This window comes from Vulpes lagopus, chromosome 8 (assembly GCF_018345385.1).
Source record: "Vulpes lagopus strain Blue_001 chromosome 8, ASM1834538v1, whole genome shotgun sequence".
Taxonomy (NCBI): Eukaryota; Metazoa; Chordata; class Mammalia; order Carnivora; family Canidae; genus Vulpes; species Vulpes lagopus.
Genome location: NC_054831.1, coordinates 11,576,737 through 11,599,129, shown reverse-complemented (window position 1 = coordinate 11,599,129; position 22,393 = coordinate 11,576,737). Strand labels below are relative to the sequence as shown.

Below are 22,393 nucleotides of genomic sequence, written 5' to 3'. Positions count from 1 at the left end.
TGTGGCTGGGGAGTTAAGCCTTGCTTGTGGCGCTTGGTAGCCACCTGAGACAGGGGATGAAGGACACCTGGCACAGAAGGCACTTGCTCAAACGCCTCTTCCCACCACTTGGTTTTCCTTTCTCCTTTTCCACACGTTTGCTCTCTCCACTTATCTTAGATCACTCACCCAAACCTTTCTTTTGGCATCCATTTCAACTTTGGAGATTTCTCCTGAAAGGTAATAATGGTAATGGACACTTCAGCCACTAACATTTAGCAAGCTTCTTATGGGCCCAGCAGAATGAATACATTACATGCATTGTTTTTCCATATACTGTTTGCAAGGTCTTCTGATCTAGATGGGCAACAGTTGAGGCTTAGAAATTAAATGTAATAGAGTCAAGGTATGAATCGAGCCCTGTCTGACTCCAGAGCTCTTCATCACCATGCAGGTCACTCCAAGGATCTCCTTCTGGGAGTGTTCACTTCTGTCTCTGCCCCCATCGCAGATGGAAGTGGTTATGAAAACAGTAAGAAGAGCTAGTGCTTGAAGCCCCTTGCGTGTATGGACTCATTGGAGGCTCACCACGACTCTGGACAAGCCCTGTCTCTAACCCCATTTTTCAGGTGAGGAAACCAAGGCACCACAAGGCTAAGTAACTCGTCCACTTACCCAGGGTCACACAGAGTTAAAAGTGGTGTTCCAGCTATGGTTTTTAGCCCCCCTCCTCCCAGCTATCTTTCCCACCTTAACCATCTTGGCTACTCTTTGCAGTTCTCCAGTAACATGTGAACTCTTTCCTTATCCTTGTGATGGTCGTGCCAAAGTAGTGATGTCTTGGCTGTTTCATCCAAAGGCTACATGGAGACTAATGCCTAAGCAAGGAAGAACAAACAGCAAATTCATTAACTAGGAATCTATTTACAGTCAATTCCCAAGGCTCACTGTGTAGCCGGGTGCCTCCACATCATTTAGAGCTGCTAATAAATGAAAGTCTTTACATCTTTCCAAGCGTCTTGATATTTACAAGTCTCGTATTTTACCGTAGGAAGCAGCCTCCATGAGCATATTCATGTGTTGACAGTTCTAATTAATACAAGTAATTAGTCCTGACAGTGGAACCGTGAAAAGAAGACCCATTCATAAATTTGCTAATTATGTTACTCTGCTTGGAATTTAATCGTGGCCTCGTCTTTCATCATTTCTGTATACGGGCAAAAAGGCTGTCTTACTAAATTCTTCAGACTTTCACATTTACTTCCAGTAAAGGAATTTTGTCAAGATGAATGTATCGTTAGAACTTAACTCTCTAGCATGTGGGAAAGAAGTAAACGAGAAGCTGGGGAAAGCTGGGCAAAGAAGGCAAGAGAAGTCAAGGGCATCCATAGGTTTAAGTATCTAAACATTGTACTTTTTTGCGTACTTGGTTTGATGCCTTTCCTGAAAACTAAGTTGGTTTAGTTTAGGCCGTTGGAATGTCTCTGGTACAGAAAATTTGAAGATAGTTTGTTACTTCAATACCCAGTTGAGCCCTCTTCTCTCTGATGTAAATGGCCTGCATTTTCAAGGAGCTTTGCTCTGGAGCAGGGTTTCTTTAACACTGTTGACATCTTGGGCCAGATAGTCCCCTTATTGGGGTGGCATGGAGCTGTCCTGTGCATCATAGGATGTTGAGAAGCACCTGTCCCCCACCCAGTGGATGGATACATCCTTCCCCCGAGTTGTGACAGCCAAAAGTAGCTCCAGATATTGTCGACAATCTCCTGGGGGGCTCTCTTGCTTCCCCACCCTGCTTAGCTTTCTGGTCCGTTGTTTCAGTTACTGTCTTACAAATATTGCCTATGCCCTTGCTGCTCGGTCCTCCTTCCATCTATCTGGAAACAACCACAGATTTGAGTGAGCCCAGCCAATAGGCTTCTCAGACCCTCCATCTGCCAGCTGAGTCTGACTGGAGACTCCTCCGACCCAGCAGAAGAGCCTGAGCCTATTATAATACATGTCAGCATCCCTCCTGGCCTTGACTGCCCAGAGAAAATAAAATCCACTTGTAGGTAATGACATCAGTCTCCTGTCAAAACTACAAACTTGGGGTACCTGGGTGGCTTAGTCTGTCAAGCATCTGACTTGGTTTGGTTCAGGTCATGGTTGGTCTTGGAGTCCTGGGATCGGGCCCTGCATCAGCCTCCACACTCTTTGAGGAGTCTGCCTGAGATTCTTTCCCTCTGCACTTCCTCCCACATACGTGCATGCCTGCACTCGTTCTTTCTCTCTCCCTCCCATATATCTTTAAAAACAAACAAACAAACAAAAACTACAAAATTACCTGTACCCATTCCCATACTTAACTCATCCCTCCTGACAGCTGGGTGGGGAGGTCTCTTTCTTATCATTATTCTCAGGAAAATCTTTTGTTACTGATCATCCCTCTGTCTTCAGCCTGTCGGCCTCTACTGGATCCTTCCAATCAACATCGAAGCATATACTAGCCTCTCTCCTGCCTCATCCCCAAAGAAAGAGAACGGTAACACAGCTGCCTTTCACTCACCTGCCACTTTCTTCCCTTGACAGCCTCCAGCCAGTTGCTTATCTCTTGACTTCTTCAACCCCGAATCTTGCCACCTCTTCATTTCATCATGGTATGGCCACCATTGATTAATCACCCAGCTCTAGACAAGTTCTCCAGTGACCTCAGTGTACTTAAAGCCTGGCATCATTTTTCTTCCCCACATTCTCCTACCAAAGCTAATCACCCTGTCTTGAAACCCCACCTTTTGCCTCCCTTCCCCCCTGATGCCCACTCCCCTGGTTTTCTGGCTGCTGTTCTGGCCTCTTTCCTTGGCAGGTGCACCTCTTTGAATTGACTTTTGAATACCAGTTTTCCTAATGACTTCATCCTAGGTGTTATTCTTTTTTTTTTTTTTAATTATTTGAGAGAGAGGTGGAAAGAACATGAACAGGAGGGGCAGAGGGAGAGAGAATCCCAGGCAGACTACACACTGAGCATAGAGCCTATGTGGGGTTTGGTTCTAGGACCCCAAAAGTCAAAATCAAGAGTTGGATGCTCAACCTACTATGCCACCCATTCGCCCCTAGGTGTTCTTTTCTTTTCCCAAAGCTTCAGTTACTGCTTATATGCCAACAACTTCCAGATTTATCTCCACAGCTCAGATCTCTTTTTAAGCTTCTGATATTATATATAACCCACTCAAGGACATCCCAAATACAGCATGTACAAAACCGAATTCATAATACCTTTCCACCTCCCTGACTTATTCCTCATCAAGTATTGTCAATAACCAGGTCCTCTGTATTTCTTAAGGTTTTTTTTGTTTTTGTTTTTTTAATTCATGAGAGGCATATAAAGGCAGAGAAATAGCAGACAGAGAAGTCCCAGATGCAGAACTCGATCCCAGGATCCCGGGATCACAAACTGAGCCAAAGTCAGATGCTCAACCACTGAGCCACCCCGGTGTCCAATAACCGAGTCCTCTTGATGCTGATTCAAAACATGACTCACATTCTTCCACTTCTTTCCATGTGCACTAGTCTGAGCCAGTGCTGTCTGTGCCCAGAAGGTAGGTGAAGATGGAGAAAGAAGAGCCAGATCACACAGAGCCTTTTAGGCCAGTCAAAGCACTTTTGTTTTTCTCTGAGATGGGACCATTAGAGGGTTTTGGGCAGGAGAGTAACATAATTTAACTTTCTAAAGGATCATTTGGGCTGCTGTGTTGAGAATGGTCTGTAAGGTAGCATAGTGGGTTGAGTGGTGATTCCCAAAAGACCCCATCCGAATGTGACCATATCTGGAGGAAGAACCTTTGCAGATGTAATTAAGTTAACAATCTCAAGATGGTGGACCCCAAACCCAATGACAGATCAGTCAATTGCATCAGTCCAGGCAAGAGAGGCCACAGCTCCCATCAGGTGCCTTGGAGGAGATGCAAAGAGGTCAGCTTCTGAGAACATTTTGAAGGTGGTCTAGAAGGATTTTTTGACAGAATAGTTGTGATGGTAAGAGAAAGAAGAGAGAGAGGGGACTAAGGTTTTGGTTGAGGGCACTGGGAAGTTGGAATTTCCATTAACCTGAACATGCAGAGAGAACAGATTTGTAGGGAAAAAACAGTTCAGTCTTGGACCTGGAGAGAGCGAGAGGATAATGAAAGCTCCATGTAGAGACAGTGAGGAGGTGGTTTATATGAGGCCAGATGACAGTTGTGTTTGGAAATATGTTTGCAAGCCACCAGCATGGCATAAATGGTATTTATATTCCTGAAGCTGGATGGAATCTCCAAGGAAGTGAGTGTAAATAGAGAAAAGGATCAAGGACCCAGTGCCTGGGTGTCCAACATGAAGCGTGGAGAGAAAAGAAGATACCAGCAAAGGAAAGTGAGAAGAAGGGACCAGCAAAATGGGGAGAAAATGGAGAAGATAAGTTTTTTGTTGTTGTTTTTTGTTGTTGTTGTTGTTCAAAAAGATTTTTATTTTGTGATCTGTGTCAAACTGTCTCATTCTCAGTGCAGGTGATCCCTCCTCTCCAGGAAACAAGAATGGGAAGAGGGGAGTCTTTCATGAGGTCTCAGCCCCCACAAGGCCCCAGGGAAACCCCACACAGTTCTGAGAATTGATGGGAATCCCAACAAAGACTAGGGTGGGTGAAAGGCGATGACAAGAGGGGTGGTGGTCACCAGTCAGGAAGCTGGGGGTTGGAGAACCCTGTCCTTAGCCCTGCTTAGCTTTGGGGCTGCCATGTGCATGATGGAGAAGGAGGGGTGAGAAGATTTCCCTCTTATCTTGAAGCACCCCTTGTCCAGGCATGGCTTTGATTCCGCTCAGGGCTCAGGTGAGAGGAGAAGGAGATTGTTGTGGGCTGGCTACTTCATAAGGTGCTGCTGCTGGTGCCCTGGAGTCCAACACCACGGACAAACTGCTCCAGTAGGCCTCCAATGGCACCAGAGGGACTGGGGGCTGCTGCTCTAAGCCCCACTGTGCTGCTGTATGCGGCCAAGAAAGTTGAGCGTACTTCCTGCAGCCGAGTCTCCCGTTGTGGGATGACGGCTGAGAAATGGGTCCTGGATTCAGCAAGGCCAACGTCAGGATTGACCTTGGTAACAGCTGCTTCAGGAAATGAACAGTTGCTGGTGCCATATAGATTCCACTTTTGTCTCTTGTTCCATCAGAGTTAGAACAGGGGTCCTGTGCTTTTAAAGGCTTGAGTTTCTTAACCCCCACCTCTACCCCTGATAATTAATGAAAAGGAACATGATAATTGACATCGGCTGCATTACTACTACCGGACTCCCCAGCCTTAGATATTGTTAAATAAACAAACCCCTGATGTTACTCATCCTGGAGCTATAGTGAGTTGCCCATATGAGACGCAAACTTCATCACAAAGCAGTTTTTTGCCTTTGACTTAGACCATCTGGCCTTGAGAATTATGAAATTGGTCTCTTCTCTGCCTATAATACCTGACTGTATATGGATAGGTTCTCCTAGGAGGGGCTTGTCAGTAATTCTAGAGCAGCATCGTACAATAGAACTTTCTGCAATGATGGACATGATCTGTGTCTTCCATGTCCAGTGTAGTAGCCACTAGCTACATGTGCTAAGCCCTGCAAATGTACAGTAGTTCCCCTTTAATCTTGAGGGGTGGATGTCTGAGACCACAGGGAGTACCAAACCCTGCATGTTTTTTCCTATACATACATACCTATGGTAAAGTTTAATTTAGACATTAGGCACAGTAAGAGATGAACAGCAATAGTAATTTAGAAGGATTGCGACAATAGACTATAGTACAAAGCCAAGTGAATGTGGTCTCTCTCTCTCAAAATATCATACTTAGCCTTCTTGTGATGATGCAAGATGATAAGATGCCTATGTGATGAGGTGAAGTAGAATGATGTGATGTAGCCTTGGTCTACTGTTGACCTCATGACAAGACATGGCTAACAGCAGAAGCAAAACTATGGATAAGTGGGGCTGCTGTAGTTAATACAACTGAGCAACTGAATTTTTATTTTACTTAATCTGAATCCATTTAAATGTAAATAGCCACATGTGGTTAGTGGCCATTGTCCTAATGCAGTAGAGCACAGTTTCTCAAAGTGTGTCCTGGGACTTGTTAGAAATAGAAATTCTCAGACGCTAAGCAGAATGCCCCATTCCCAGAGTTCCTGAATTAGCAGGTCTGGAATGGGGTCTGAGAATTTGCTTTTCTAACAAGTTCCCAGATGATACTTTGATACTGGTCTGGAAATCACTTTGAGAAGGTGATGTAGAAGATGGATCACCTCTTTATGAGGCCCCCAGGTCCCCAAGAATGAATCCCGTGCATGCCACATAACTAATATTTTAAGTCAGGACATCCCAAATGTACCCTCTGCACTCCACGAAAATCTTTCTAGCTACTTTCTCATGAGCTAGTAACAATTAGTTCCTGGCTCACAGAAGGGCTCCTAAGTGTTTTTTGAGTTACTAAAGAGATTTATATCCTTAGCATGGGTAAAGTGTCTAAAGTTAAGAACACTTATCCTGTCTATGACTTGCTGCATATGATCACTTTATGGCATTCATGATGACCTGTTAGTACACTTCTACTTTTGCAACCTATAATTCTGCAGCTTGTTTTAGGAGAAGCCATTGTTGGCATAATTGTTCACTCTGTATTTTAATAAATTTTAATTGTTACAATGCTGAGAAGGTAATCTTTGATAAGTATAGTATGCCCCCTGCAGGGGGCTCATTTGGAAATGTGTCTGTGAGAGCTTTTTTGTTGTCACATTGACAGGGTAAAAGTAGAAAGGTTGTAATCATCATTCAGTGCCTCAGGCTCAGGAGTGTTAACTGTCCTGCTTGCAGAGGATTGTCCTGTCCAGTGAGGAGAAACCAGCAACCTGTTCATAGGTGACAGAAATATCTCCTTGGTGAAATCATCACCTGTAAGGCTATGACCCTCCCTTTGCTTGTCCTATTTCCCCGTGAGCACGTAATCAGGTTTACTTATTTCACAGGAGGATGGAGCACTATCTCTTCTGCTTTTGCATTATATAATTTAATTCTCCCAGTGAATATTTATTCATATGTAAGGCTAAGTGCTATGTGCCTTACAGAGATGTCTGAGGCCCAGGCCTGCCTGCAAAGAACTTATAGGACCAGCAGTGAGTTATAGAAATGGCTTAAGAATCATAAAATGATAGGAACAGAGAGGAAGAGTTACCTGGGAAATTACTCAAGTTTCAACCAGAGAAATAACCAGTGGGAGACATTTGTTAGGAGATTCAATGCAAGGAATTGGCTTATGCAATTGAAGGCGCTAAACAGGGAAGTCTGAAATCTGTAGAGCATGCCTGCAGGGCTGGTGGACTGAAATTCTCAGGCATGTGCGAAAGCTGCAATCCGAAGGTGGAATTTATTTTTTCAAGGAAATCTCAGCTCTGGTTTTAGGGCCTTTCTGGATTAGTCCCACCCAGATTATCTAGAACAATCTCCTTTAAAGTCAACTGATTATAGACTTTAATCATGTCTTGAATACCTTCACAACAGCATCCCAGGTAGTGCTTGATTGAGTAACTGCAGACCGCAGCTGAGCCCAGTTGACACATTAAAAAAAAGACCATCACACTAGAGACTGAGTGTTCAAGGATCATATCTTGAAATGTGTGGCGTTTGTTCCAGTCCTTAAAGAGTGGCAATTCTCAGATGTGTGACTAAAGAGAATAGGTCGTCCAGAGAGTACCACTATTAAATATTAATAAAAATGAATAGGGGTACCTGGGTGGCTCAGTCAGTTGAACATCTGACTCTTGATTTAAGCTTAGGTCATGATCTCAGGGTCATGAGATTCAGCCCCATGATGGGCTCCACACCCAGTGTGGAGCCTACCTGAGATTCTCTGTCTCCCTTTACCCCTTTTCATCCCCTCTCTGCTCTCACTCTTTCTCTAAAATAAAAGTAAATAAAAGTAAATGATAAAAGATACCAAGACAGGAATGTACAGTTGGTGTTAGCACACTGGCTAGTAGGTGCTCTACAACCTTTCTCTGAACCTGATCTCTGTTTCCTTATCTAAAAAGTGGGTTGAATACTCCTCATGACTGTCCCCTAGGGAGGAATGAGATGATATTTGAGGGTACATTTTGGAATCAGTAAACACTATGAATGTTACGGTATTTTACAGTGGTGGTGGTGGTAGTATTGCATATGAAGTTTGGTAACAAAGCAAAAAACAAACAAAAATCACACTCCAAAAAGGCTAGACAGGTAAAACAGAGCCTGATTGTTGTGGGCTTTGCCTAAAATTAGCATCTTTAATTTGGGGAAGGGAAGAAGGTATTCTCTAAAGTTTGTTCCAAATGGATTGAAAGGAAATTAAAATATCTCTGTATACATAGCCATGCCCATTGTCAAAAAGACACCGTCATCGTTTGCTCTGGGCCTAAGACGACTCAACATTTTTTTTACAGAAGCGGACCTCTATTTTTGATGCAATATTGGGGGTGAAGGAGAGTCATTTACTAAAAACTTATTGAATACTTTGCCTAAATAAGGAAAAAAGAATTAAGCCATTTCCAAGAAAGTTGTTCCAAGTTTCTTAGGTAATGGCTCTTGTAGCCAATTGACTCAGTCACCAAAGAAAGCTCCAGAAAGGGACGCTACAGTGAGTACAGTTTGACACACTTTTTTCTCCTTTTTCCAGAGCTGTGCTCTACAAACCAAGCTAATTTTGCCAAGCAAGTTCCCCCCTAATTGTTCAAGCCATATGCATTTTGAAGGAAATTTAATCCATATGTTCCTGAGTCACTTACGCCTAAGTCATTAAAATGTTATTTTGTAAATGTGATTTCATGTTTGAAGTCGTAGTAAAGTATTTTTAGGAGATTTTCCTTCTTCATAACGCTAAATTTTTCTTGGTTTGTTTTCTTGTTTTATTTAAACACACTGCACATCATCTTAACACATCCTGTGGTGAGACACAAAGGGGATCTCGAAGCCAGAAGGACGGTCTAGTCTAACACATTTGAAGCAGCCAGTTTTCTCTTCACACGAGTCTACAAATGTTTTCCTCCTTCAGTGTCTTCTCTTGTGTCCTGGGCTGCTTTGAACCTGGTCATATCCCTCCCTAGCCCTCACCCACGCTGCTCCCCAAACGGGTGCCCATGAGAAAGAAGGGGGAAACCAGACAGCCTCTTACGATATATTTCTCAGCTCTGCTGCGTAATCCTTTCTTTCTGAAACTGAGTTCATTTTCCCCTTATATCTACTAGCACTGCCAGCTGGGAGGATTTAGGTGTTTCATAAGATGTCTACAAGAGAGAAGTAAAATTGAATTTAGGAGCAGTATGGCTTTTCATTCTTAGGACAAATAAGTGGTGGTGTCTGCTTAGGACTGAAGCCAATTGAAAAATAGTTTCATGTTTTTCCCCCAAAAAAGCTTTTTTTTTTTTTTTTAAACCCCTGTCTCTTTGAAGTCTTGTGATATGGACCAAGATTGGTCTGTGCATGAAGCATCCTAGTTTATGTGTGTCTGTCCATCAGCAACATCTGTTGGCTACAAAAGGGCACCAGAGAGGCCTTATTTTTAGGGTTTGGTAGAGATTTGTCTGTTCTGAGTACCAGTTCTTCATAGGCAGCAGGTGCACAGCATCAAACATAGTATGAGACATTTATCACCCAGAGGTCCCAAGATTTAAGGAGTTAAAACTTTAAATGTCATCAGTTTGAACTTGTGAAATACTTTCCCATCTTCTTTGTTTGTTTTTAACTCAATCCCCAAAACTGCCCTGAAGGCAGTGGTTTCTGGCTTTGGGTCAGTTGTTTTTTTCATAAGGAAACTGAGGTTCAGAGAAGTTACTTTCTCAGATCTTTCACAAGGAGGTGGCGGTTGTTGGTATGTGCCTCTGACCCCACTAGATTATAAGCTGTATGAAAGGAGAGATGTTCTATCCATCATACGGGGATGTTTGAGGACCTTTGTGGGCTTTTACCTTCTGGAGCCCTACTTTGTGTCATTTCAAATGTGTTAAAACATTTGACTCTGTGCCTTTTTTTTTTTTTTTTTTTTTTTTTTTTTTAAATTTTTATTTATTTATGGTAGTCACACAGAGAGAGAGAGAGAGAGGCAGAGACACAGGCAGAGGGAGAAGCAGGCTCCATGCACCGGGAGCCCGATGTGGGATTCGATCCCGGGTCTCCAGGATCGCGCCCTGGGCCAAAGGCAGGCGCCAAACCGCTGCGCCACCCAGGGATCCCTGTGCCTTTTTTTTAATCCAAGGTGCTGAATTTTCATTTTTCTTGAAAGTTCTAGGTTCTGTTAGCAAGTGACCCACTAAACATGGCAGAAAGCTAGAGAGAGAGAGAGAGAGAGAGAGAGAGAGAGAGAGAGAGAGAGCCCCTTCCTTATGAAAGAAAGAAATACAAAGGGACTAAATGAGGAAGGGAGAAACTAGGATTATCTAAAGAGCCATCCTTTCTTCCTCAAACCTGATTTCACCCCAGAAAAGGGGATCCATTCTTATGTGGATGGTCACTGGGAATACTTGTTCCTCATGGACCTTTTTGGAGGCCTCCTGCTCTGCTTCCTCCTATGCTTTGCCATTTACCTAGAACTATCCCCAGTGGGAGATTGGCATTTATTTAGAGTAAAGTTCCATTGCCTTGGGAGTATTTCCCAGAGCAGTTCCTAGATGTCACCTCTCCCATTGACTCTTTCTTCCCTGCCCAGCCCCCTTCAGCAAGAACTCTTCTAATATTTTATATTTGAGTTGTTTTCTTTTTTAGAGAAGGTGGTAAATTAGACCATGAGGAAATCAGCCCTAAAAGTCCTAGAGATTGTCTTTCTTGAAAACGCCAGGTCTGTTGTGATTGTCATCATCATTGTCATCAGGAGTGAAAACCGAATGGGAAGAAGGCTTAGCTGCTTCGTTCATGGACAGAATTGCCACTGATCGTATCCCCCTCCAGCATTTCTGTGAGCCTTAGAACTGTTCTCAGGCCAATAGAGTATCCTGTCCTAAAATCATAATCCTGACTGTTGACCCATCCAGCTGTTCCCTATTGAGAGTCCCCTTTTCTCTTCAGGGGAACCATCAGGTAGAATGGCTGCTGGGCATGTGCTGGACCTGAGGGCTTGCAGGGTCTGTGGGGAGGCCGCCTCACAGCCTTGCCACACTCTGGCATCCTTCCCCAGTATCCGAGGCCTTGAGGAGTGGCCAGAGTCAAAGATGCCATTTACAAGGCACTGGGTGTAACAATCTGAATAAATAGTTAGGATTCCGACCGTTGTACGCCCAACACTCGAAAGTTCTAAACATACTTTGCTGTCAAATATAGGTCTGAAGTGTGGTTTGAAATCAGCTGCACCGTGTGCTCGCCATTAAACCAGGTTGGCAGGGAGTGGTTAGTTGAGGAACACAGAACTCTTTGAGGGGAGTTTAACTGCCCATCAACTGCATGTTTGAGTGTTTGTGGCCCAACATCAAAGAGAAGCTAGTGTTCTAACGGAGTTGGGTTATGTGTTATGTGAGCAAGAGTGCCAATGCCTTGTGGCCATCCGAGCCATTGGAGTGACCCCTTTTGCTGGAAGCCTTGTTGGAGCACATATATTGTTTGAGCGCTGACTCATAGGCATGTGTGTAGTCAGTAAGTTCTAGTTCCAGAGTTACTGCAGGCTTACTGAGGGACCTGGGAAAGTCTTCGTAGCTTTTCTGAACTGTTTCAGGATCTGTGAGACCAGGGGATGTCTAGGTGGCCTTGTTAGCTTTAGAAATTCTGTGTATGTTTAATATTGGTTGTAGTGCACAGGTCTCATGGATGTGAATATATGTACTCATTTACACCGTATATCCATGTTCATCTTAGGTTTACATGGGCTCCTAAGAGAAGAGACTACCTTATTCGTCCTTAATCTAGAATGGTGCCTGACACACAGGTGGTGTTTTCAGGTAATGGTCATCAGATAAATTAAGGAAAGCAGGGGAGGCAACTTGCTGACATTTCAGGCAGCCTCAGAAACTCTCGGGGAATTAGAAATTACAAACTATAAACCGAAATCAAGGAGATCAGAGGGATGAGAAGGAGCAAACTAGCTGTTTGCTCTCCTGGCTGTTACTGGCTGGTCAGGCACGCTCCCTTTCGTCCATCACTGTGAGAGAGTCCTAGCACATGATCCGCGTTCAGTGCCTCACTCCGCACCTGACACACCATAGGCACACAACAGTGTCAGCTATCACCAGTAGGAAGAAGAAGGTGAGTTTCCTAGTTTGCCAAAGGTTATCAGACGAGGTGGATCATCACACAGTAGAACCGCAATTTGAGAGCACGTTGACTTTCCACCAAATTTTCCTGGAGTTAACATTTGACTCACAGGACCTTTTCAGTGTCAGGCCCTGGAACAGCGGGTCTCTGGGTGCAGTGGTGAGCGTAGGCTATGGATGTGATTCAGCTGAGCCAGGGCCTGGCCCCACGGTGTTGTGTGTTGCGTTTTTTGAGTCCCGAAGATCCAGGTGGTGACAGCTATCAGGTCTCTTGTTGGTTAATAAAGACGTACAGAAGGGACATCTGGCTGTTTGATTCTTCTATTTAGTTGAAAAATAAATAGAAGTTTACCCCGGAAGTGACATGCATAGGGATTTCCTTCCAGGCATGAGGATACTCTTAATGACTGGTACCCATCACTGAGGGCAAGGTGGGGGCCTACTCCCAGCAGTGAGTGACCCATCATGGCAGTGGTGACAAGGGCATTGTCCTATAATTGGAGTTGCTCCCAGAGGGTCCCTGGCCTTGCAGGTAGGTGACGTGATGCCCCCTTTACCGTTTTTAGGCCATACATCTCTTTAGACTGGGCTCCCGTGGCACAGATGAGGCCTGGGTCGGCTGGTCTGATGGCTACATATGGACCAACATCAGTGCCAGCTGCCCCAACTCCTTCACTGCTGTTACCCCATGGAGGGCAGGGGGAACATCGGGTCTCCTAGTGGGGGGGAGTTGTGTTTTTAAAGCTGCAGCTTATTCCTTTCCTTTAATTGGCAGTTCCATTTCTAACACATGAGCCTTCAGACCCAGGCTTTTGTGGGGTCTCCGAGGGATTAATGTGGTGTCAAGAGGATAAAAGAGCATAAGGAGAAATGCTTTTTGACAGGACCAAGTGGAGTAGATGCCCCTGAGGCCCTCACTCAGGAGTGGTCATCTCCTTGAGGAAGGGCCCTTCCTCCTGGAGTGAGCCAGTTCTTGATTTTCCTGACACTCTCATTTCCCTTCGGAGCCCTCAGAAGCCAGGTCAATCCCAGCTAGATAGCAGAAACTGTTGGTTAATCTTTTTCTCTCTCTTTTTTATTTTTAAGAATTTATTTTTTTGAGAGAGAGAGCACGAGAGTGAGCATGATGGGGTGGGCTGGAGAGGGAAAAGCAGACTCCCTGCTCAGCGAGGAGCCCAACATGGGGCTTGATCCCAGGACCTTGAGATCATGACCTTGAGCCGAAGGCAGACACTCAACTGACTGAGCCACCCGGGCTCTTAATGAAAGTCGGCAGTTTGGTGCAGAACAGGGAAGTCTGCTTGGATGCAAAGACACCGTCCAACGTTGCCTAGTGCAGAAGGGCATGGACATGGGTGTATTTCTACACAAAGAAGGAGTCCTTGAAAATCTATTAGGCTTAGAATTTTCAACAATGATCTAAACATAGACTCCTCAACTATTGCCTTTTATCTGGGCACATTAAAAGTTGAGGTGATGCCTATAGAAACTACATATGATTTAGCAAATAGTTAAGAAGAGATCGCCATACACATAAGTCAAGTTCCGCCTCTGCCCACAGGAAGCAAGAGCTGAAAACGAGCCCCCAAGGGCTCTGCTGAGTGCGTCTGGCTGCAGGAGTAAAGCTGACTGAAGCCGAGGCGCTGTGTTCCTTCTCTAGGTCTGAGCAACGGAGAAAATACGAGAGCAGTCCCACTAGTGGCTCAGTTCAAGTAGTCAGCCTTTCCGCCTCCACTGGCATGGCCCACCTGACTGGTTACAAGTCTCGATTCTTTGGAGACCAGGTGCGGTGTGGATTGGAGCAAGGATGTGACCTCCTGAGCCTTTGGCACGAGGGACACTGTGAGATGTGATAGAACTGGCCGCTGTCCCCTGGGGGCCAGCCCAAACATAGCTACCAGGCAGGGCCTGCAGGGGCAGCCTGTGCCCTCTGCTCATCCTGGATCTTGGACATAACCCCCACCCCCCGCCCACTTATTAGGCAAGAGAAACAAGGATGCCCAGTCATTGATTTCCTAACTGCAGCCACTGTGGCAAGCAAGGGATGGGCATGTCCTCAGATCGTGATGATTTGTCAGGAATTACTAAGACCCACACCCACCCCACCCCAGCCTCACCACACTCCTAAAGCCCCTTCTTTGATCATGGCATCTCACTGGTGCAGAATGTGCTCAGATTGAGTGCCACCTCCACTTAAGCTCTTCTAGAACATTCTTCTCCCTGAAAGGAGGTGAAAAGGAACTGGTCTGAATTCATAGATCATGTTACCGTCTCATTTTGGAGAGAGGGGAGAAGTGAGGATGAGTAGTCGCCTGGTTCTTCGGTGTTGCTTGGTACAGGAACCGCAGGCCCGGAGCTCCAGGTAGCCAGCTGTGGGGTGTCTGGGGCGGGACTTCTGGCCCGGGGCGTGCAAGCAGCGGCAGTGAGCCTCACTGACCATGATGTCATTCTTGTGATCTTGTTTCCACCTGGTGGTACTGCATAGAGAAAACTTGCAGCTCCATTCATGCAGCCACCCCACCTCCTGCCCCTTAAAAAGGAGGCATTGTCTTATTCTAAAGGGCCCCAAAGCAGTAGGGCACCGGCACAAGACCCCATGTTTGGTACAAGACACAGGTTCCTACAAACTGGACTCGGAAAACAAGCCACCGCTCTCCCGAGGCCCCTGTCTTGGGGGAAAAGGAGACTTTTGTGGTCATTTGGTTCTGCGCCTTTGTTTCTGAAACAAGGACCTCCAGGCACAGTGAGGCGAAGGGACCATCCCGAGAATGTGCATCTCTGCTTCCTCGGTTTGGACTTCTGTCCCCACTTCAGCTTGTGCCCCCTCCGTTTCGTTTTGCATTCAGTCGAGTCTTGCCTTTATGACTGCCTCCTCTTTTTTCTCTGTAAACATTAATATGAAGTATATTTGCTTTGCTTTTCAGCCTGGCCTGCCCTCTGTGTGTCCAAAATAGCCAGCTGGAATTCATGAGAATGTTATGTCTTCAGATGTTTATAATCCGAAAGAATCCCTTATGGTTTTTTTTTTTTTTTTTTATAATAAAACTACTTGGATGTCGGTATTTTATGTTGGAAAGGCGAGCCAAGTTCACAATGCAGCAATTACAATGCAATGCATTATGTATAATTTGTAGCGCGCCCCAGGAGCAATGGTAAACCGTGAAATGCCGTCCCGGCCTCACAGCATAATTAGCAGGATCAAACGCTGTGCAGAGAGAAGCACAATAGTTGTCGGCCGAGGTCAATAAAAGTAAGGAAAAGTTCTGATAAAAGCAGTACACCCCAAATTATATAAAGAGCAGCCCCTATATCAGGCTGCAAATATGTCAAAAGCCTTCACTGCTAATTGAAGAAACCTTTTGAGGTTTAACAGCTCATAAATTTGCACTGGGAATGCCCTATTGTTCTGGGGTTATAAGTCTTGTCTTTGAAATTTAACAGTTGTACTTTTATATTGCATTCCTCCAAGAGTACCATTGTAAACATGAAGGGTTTGCATTTTAACATAAATTTGAACAATGTGGTTTTAAAAGGGCTCGCCACATCAAAGGGAGGCTGTTTGGGCATGTTTTATAAATTCTTCTTTTTCTATAGTATTTAAAGCTACAAATGACTCATAGAAGTCTGTTCCATTTTTATCAGTCATGTTGGTATAGTGTCCTCATTGGGGCTTTTTAACTGTCCTTATTTTTTCTAACCTAAGAGCATCTGAAAACAGGTCTAGGCCTTTTGCCAAGTCAGTTGCCCTTAATCTACTATCCTCAGACCCGTAGAAACAGTTCTGGAAACGTGGTTATACTTGGTCTAAATAGCAACAAGTTCTGTGCCTTTTCATGGTCTTTTTTTTTTTTTTCCTTAGCTCAGAATATCCAATGTATCAACTTGCAATTTCTTCTTTTTTCATGTACCAATTACGGCCCCTCCCATACCCTCATAGCCTCCCATTAAAAAAAAAAAAAAAAAAACCCACAAATTTTTTTGCTGAGCCACTGGTTAAAGTGAAGAAAGTTGGATTTTAAAGGGAGAGATGTGGGTGCTGGTGTCCAGAGCAACCTGGTGGTGTACGCAGAAAGAACACTAAGCTTAGATCCAACCCCTGGCATCCAGGCCATATTATTTGCTGGCTCTGAAACCTCAGAAAATCACACACCTTCTGGAACCTCAGTTTGGCCATCTATAAAATGAGGACAGTAGTTACTACGCAGCCCCTCTGTCCCTCCTTCCCTCTCAGTCATGGATCTGTTTGTTTATTTATTCATCCTTAGAGAAAGTGAACACAACCCCTCACTCCTCTTACCCACAGAGCTCACAGCCCAATGAGGATGCACATTCCTGAAATAATGAGTCCTGTCAAATTAGCAATGGGGGAGTCATGTGCTTTGAAGGAAGGGGACATGCTCCCATGAGAGCCCAGGGCAGAGGACCTCATGGAGGGTTCAGGGGATACAGTCCCTTTCCTGAGGATCCAGTGTTTGTGCTGGTTGTTGGAAAAGGATAAGAAGTGAGTGGGAAGGGATGGAAGGCAGGTGTCCTGGGCTGGGTACAAATTTTGATGTTTATACTTAAAGAAAAGGAAGCCCTGGGCAGGCAGAGGATGAACTGGATCAGGTGCATGTTTTCCAAAAGCTCTCCCACAAGTGTGTGGGGAATAGCCTGCAGGAAGGCCAGGGAGAATGTGAGGAGATCATCTAGGGGCTCAGATGCCAGTCCAGGCTCCCAAAACAGGTGCTCAGGCAGGGGTGGTGATGGGGCAGATGGAGAGAAATGGATGAGTTCGAGGACCATTCAGGTTAAAATGACAGGGTTTGGTGCTGTGTCACAGAGGGCCAGGTGAGAAGAGGGAGATGTCCAGGGTGACTAGGGTCTGGGTATGTGTGATTAACTGGTTGTATGGAGGGAACATTCCCGGGATGGGGCTGCCTGGAAAGGGGGTTATTAGTAAAATAACAGGTACCACTTACTCTCGATGGTTTGGGGCCTGGTGCTGACAGCCTCTGATTAGTTCACTTCTGAGCACATCTACGAAGCCGATTTCTGCAGTTCACAGATAACAAAGTCAAAGGTCAGTGAGGAGGGTAACATGTCCAAGGGCGCAGGACAAGGAGCAGGGGTGGTATTCAAACTCAGGTCCATCTGGCTCCGGGAAACCCTTCCCTTGCACTGTCCCCAGCAGAGCCAGGGAGCAGACGGGCACTTTTGTAAGACACCAGTGTCCACTCCAGGTTTGACAAGGGAGGTGGTGTGGGTTATGCAGGATGAAATGAGCCTAAAAGAGAAAATAAAGAAGCCGAGTGTTAGGAACAGACAGTGGAGGGACCTGGCTTCTCTCTCTGCTGCTGTAGTTGCATCAGCGGGAAAACCACTTACCCTCCCTGTGCTTCTGTCTCCCATCTCCAACATGAGCCAGTTGGATGCCACCATCCCAAGTGACCCCCGTCCTTGCTCGGAAAACCCATGATTTTTGTGGTGGACTAGACACATCTCATACAGAATCCCTGTTCACACTCGATCAAAACTTCAGAGCTTCCTTAAAACCATAGACTGGCCTTCCCGTAGGAGCTTTTAATCTGTCCGTAGCACACACTGAGATACGTCCAGAGAGGAGGCTCAGAAAGCAACATACTCTCTCCCTTCACTTACATCCATTTTCCAAGATAATTTTAGACTCCTCACTTGGCACTTCAAGTTCAGAAAGTTTAGTCCTGTGGTCTCCCTTAATGTTCATAAAGTAAGTTTTATTCTGCTAGAAATTATTAACAAACCTGTAAGAATAAGTCACTGTTTGTTGTTACTGAGTACCTCTCCACAGCAAAGGCCATTATAGAATCCTTTTGGAGCAAATTCTAGGTCAGCTGGAGGCAGCCGTTTCAGGGGTGTGAGAACAGTCTGAGAAAGCCCCCCGGGCCTTCCCGAGGCCGGGAGGGGAGGGCTCATGTAGGAGAGATGTTTCAGTCATGGGGCGTGTGTGAGAGAGAGAGAGAGAGAGAAAGTGTGTGTGTCACACACACACACACACACACACACACGCTCTTTAATGGGGCACATGATCAGAATGCAGTGTGGATGGCAGTGAGTTGACCAGACCTCAAGAAAGAACACTCAAGAAAGTGGCACTTAGGCTCAGGCTTAGGCTAAATACCATCGAATACAGAAGAAGCAAGCATGTTTTTTAAACAACCATCGTACTTGTGGGCTAGCTTATCACATCCCAGAAATCCGCAAGTGCCACAGCTCAAGGTGGACCCTGACCTACACGAAGACTTTCTCGGCTCTAACACTGAGACCAAGGCCCATTTGTGTACCCCCCACCGCCCACAGCCTCTCTCAGCCACTCATCTCACGGGACTTATCCACTGAGAAAGTCTCAAAGGTTGTGCTGTCCTCACCTTCCTGGTATGGACACCTTGGTAGATTGGGAGAGGAGCCCACCCCAATTTTCTGAGCCGCCAACTGTCACCATTCACAATTCTTGGCCGTCATACTTTGGACAAGGGTGTCTCATCCTTCTTTCCCTATTCCCACCTCCTCCCTCTCTTGCCCCCCCCCACCCTTTTTTTTAAAACCATCTAGCTCTAGTGTTCACGTTTTCTTGTTTGCTCGTGGCTGGGTGTAGAGCTTATTTCCCTGGGAGGCCCCAGCCTGCCCCCGCCCACCCACACACTTCGGACCCCGGCCATGGCACACCCCGTGACAGGGCTTCTCAGAGCGTTTTGTCTTCCCCTCGCCCCACCTGCCATGAAGGAAGCAGGCGGCTTTCAGCTTTCGTGAGAGCTTTGAATCACAATGTTCCCCTTGGCCATCAAAAATCTCAGGGACAGTTTCCTAGGTCAGGGATTGTTTTTCAGTTCTGTGTTGATATCAGTATCTCTGGACATGCGGTTATGCACTAATCAGGCCTATGGCTTTAGAAAAGCAGAAATAATTTGAACTTTTTAAGTGTTTAAGATGCGTTGGGCTTGGATATGTGTAATACATTTCCTATCTCGGCCTGTTCCTAGCTACTGTAAGTTCCCTAAAGTATCGTGAACCCCAGAGCCCAGGAAAACTTCAGGAATTTCTTTTTTTTTTTTTTTTTTTAGCTTCAGGAATTTCATGGAGGAAACAAACTGAATTGTGTTCTGCAGCCTATGGGTGTGTAGCCTCCCCTCACCCATGAATGGCTCAGGGTTTGGGAGCTGGTTAGTGACCCAAGCCAAAAACCATGATCCCAGACCTTGAAATTTCCTTCCTGCCACCATTTACCTATGTTTCCCTCAGTGTGCTTTGGCCCCGCTGTCCTGGCTGGGTCATCCTGACCCCCTCTGTGCCCAGCCCCAATGGCAAATTAGTTGCTTCTTTGCCCATTTACCAAACATTTGTGATGCACCCACCGTGTACCTAGCACCGGGGATCTAGAGGTGAACTGCTTCTTTCCAAGAATAGGATGGGGGATTCTGGGCCAGTTGCATTTACTCTGATGTTATGACTGATGGAATCTTCAGGGCAGCACCATAATGGTATGTATATATGGTATCTTCAGGAGAGCTGGGTCACACATCATCCGGGATTGAGCATTAACAACCCAAGACCCTACCAGCCATGCTGCTGGTGCCAATGCTCAAGGCCAGATGACTCCCCAGAATACAGTGTGGGATTCTTCTGATCCAAGTTTCTCCAAGTCGGGCCAGTAGCTCACTCTAGGTGTGAGAGAAAAATGCAGATTCCTGGGTCCCACCACAGACATTGGTCTGGGATCTCCCAAGTTACAACCTAGGATCTGCCTTTCACCTCGCTCTCCCACATCAAACTGTGGGATTTTGTGTTCTAGATCCAGTATCTGGCCTTTAGTGCTTCCAAAGGCCATGTTTCTTGCAGGACTGTGACATGGACGCGTTGGGTGGCTGTGGGACCTGGTTCCTATGGCCACTGAGCCTAGGAGCCAGATGTCCCAGCCTATGTGCCTCCCCAAGCTGCACAGCCTTGTTTCTCCTGACACACAGTTACTTGCAGTGGGTGCCCCAGGCCACCTGGATTTGCTGCCCCCGCCCCTCCCAGTGATTCCTCTCAGCAGAGGTTTCTACCCTAAGTTCCCTTGTCCCTCTCCAAAGTTCTCCCCACATAGGCTCTCCATGTTTTTTTTCTTATTCCTTGATTCCTTGGGATGATGTTTATTTGTATTTTCATACCCAAAGGCCAAACGGTGTTTTCAGAAGATTGAGGTTTTTGAGTGAAATATTGTCTAGTTTTAAATGGTCTGTGATTTCAAAAGTCAACGAAAACATTATTTTGGGCCTTTGCTTAAAGAGCTGAAACATGAGCTGTCTATGATTTGGAACTTAAGGCAGAGAGAGTGAGAAAAAAAAATGAAATAGGCCTAAATGTCATCAAAAATGCTTCTCTCGGTCTGAGCAGGGGCTTTGAAAGCCCAAGCAAAAAACAATAGCCTTGGACATTTTGTTATTTCTGAGTGAAGAGCCTCCGCTTGAGCATGAATGGGGGTGGACGATGCACCTGGCATTTTATCCCTTGGACCAAGGGGTGGTGCTGGCCCAGGCAGTCAGGGACCCACCACCTCAGGCAGGGCCCCATCGAACAGGAAGCACATCCCTGCATCCACATCCCTTGGATCGCTGGGGGCTGCCCAGCAGCTGAGACAGCCAGGCCACCAATTACCAAGCCACCAATTTCAAAGACCCCTTCGTGGCCCCTCTGGGCCGGGGCTGGCCAGGACAGCAGCAAAGTGTCTGGGGTCATAGGATAAGGAATTAAAAACATCCTCCAGGGAGGAACCGTCGATGCCAGAGTTCTTTGCAGATTTCCAGAACTCAGAATACTCCGTTTAAAAGTCCTGGTCCTACATATTTTGAACCACTGCATCAGGCACGGTCCAAATGAGCACCAGAAGGCCCTTCTTGATCTCGCTTCCTCTCTCCTGGTGATCTTCTGGGGTGGCACAAGGAGAAGAGGCAGAGGAAAAGAGCATGGGGGGCAGGTGTAAGTGGGGGTTTGGGTGAAAATGTGGACCGGTAAACAGAACCACTTTGATTAGGTTTTACAATAAATCATTTTTAGTATTCCCACATCGAAGATCATCTTATTACCACAAATTGTATCTTTCTATCTTTTCTAACTTGGAGTTAGGGTGATAGAGATCAGTGCAGTAAAAAGCACTCCATGATGCAAGGCAGCAAGCACAGCAGCAGGAGTGGATTCTGAGTTCAGAGCTGGTTAAAAGATCTGTCTCCACATCCACATCCATACCCCTGTCTGACCCTCTCCTAGGGCCTCGTCAGTCCTGTCTGCTCTTGAAGAAGTCTGATAGGACATGGAAACTGCTAGATGCTGGCAAATAGTCCCCAGTTTCAGACCATCGAGACAATAAACAACTCCATAATATTCAGTGCAGCAGCTTCTGTAGAGCCCATCTGTTTCAAAATAACCCCAATTCTGCTTACGATGCGGAATGCTTTGTTGACTGGAATTTGCCCTAGTTTTCTTCAGCGGACTCGGTGTCACAGGGCTCTGGGTCCACCTGCTGGCAAGTGTAAAAACTGGAACGCGAAACCAGGGTTGCAAGACAAATTTAAGCAGTAGCTCAGTGGGTCCCCAGAGCTAGTGTAGGTCAAGATCACCTGGGAGCTCATTAAAAATACAGTGGCCTGGGTTCCATGCCAAGCCTACGGAATTGGAAAGTCTCTCAAACAGCTCGCTTCGTACACTGACACCAGTGTGAGAGAACCACTTCACCTGCAATTCAGAGACCTAGAGCCCGGCTTAGGTCAGGGACGGCCCCCCTCCCCCACCACACACATATCCACTTATCCCCAAACAGGTGATGAAGCCTACATGACCTACCTACTCCTGTTTCTTCCATTTTATCCTGGTAACCCTTGGTGGCAAGAGTCAAAGCTTTATTACCTCAGAACTCATCAAAAAAGTTTAAAAACGGAGGAACCTGGCAAACACTACTTACCCAAGTGCTCAAGATTACATACATCACGTGTGATTAGTCATGTTGATAGCAGGAATCCTGGATATGCTACGGGAAGGGCACCTCACCTCTGTGGCCTTCTTCCTAAGAACCGTGACCCCAGTCCAACCGTGAGGAAAGACATCGGACAAACCAAACTGAGAGATATTCTACAGGCTGCCTGGCCCGGTACCCCTCCAGATCATCA

The 22,393-nt window shown here is 45.9% G+C and overlaps 1 protein-coding gene across 6 annotated transcripts in view; it reads left to right on the top strand.

The window, feature by feature from the left end:
* Positions 1-22,393, top strand: part of RHBDD1 (rhomboid domain containing 1) — a 128,802-nt gene that overhangs the window by 94,215 nt on the left and 12,194 nt on the right. Inside the window, exons 7-8 of one of the 6 annotated variants that reach the window (XR_005989427.1) lie at positions 491-608; positions 4,258-4,278. The exons of 4 other annotated variants lie outside the window; for them this stretch is intronic. Coding sequence is in view for 1 of the 2 variants with exons in the window: in XM_041766428.1 (XP_041622362.1) it covers positions 491-525 (35 nt within the window). In the remaining variant the exon portion in view is untranslated. Of the gene's footprint in view, positions 1-490; positions 871-4,257; positions 4,279-22,393 lie in introns of those variants that run through there. One more of the 6 variants, XM_041766428.1, reaches the window with a different exon arrangement.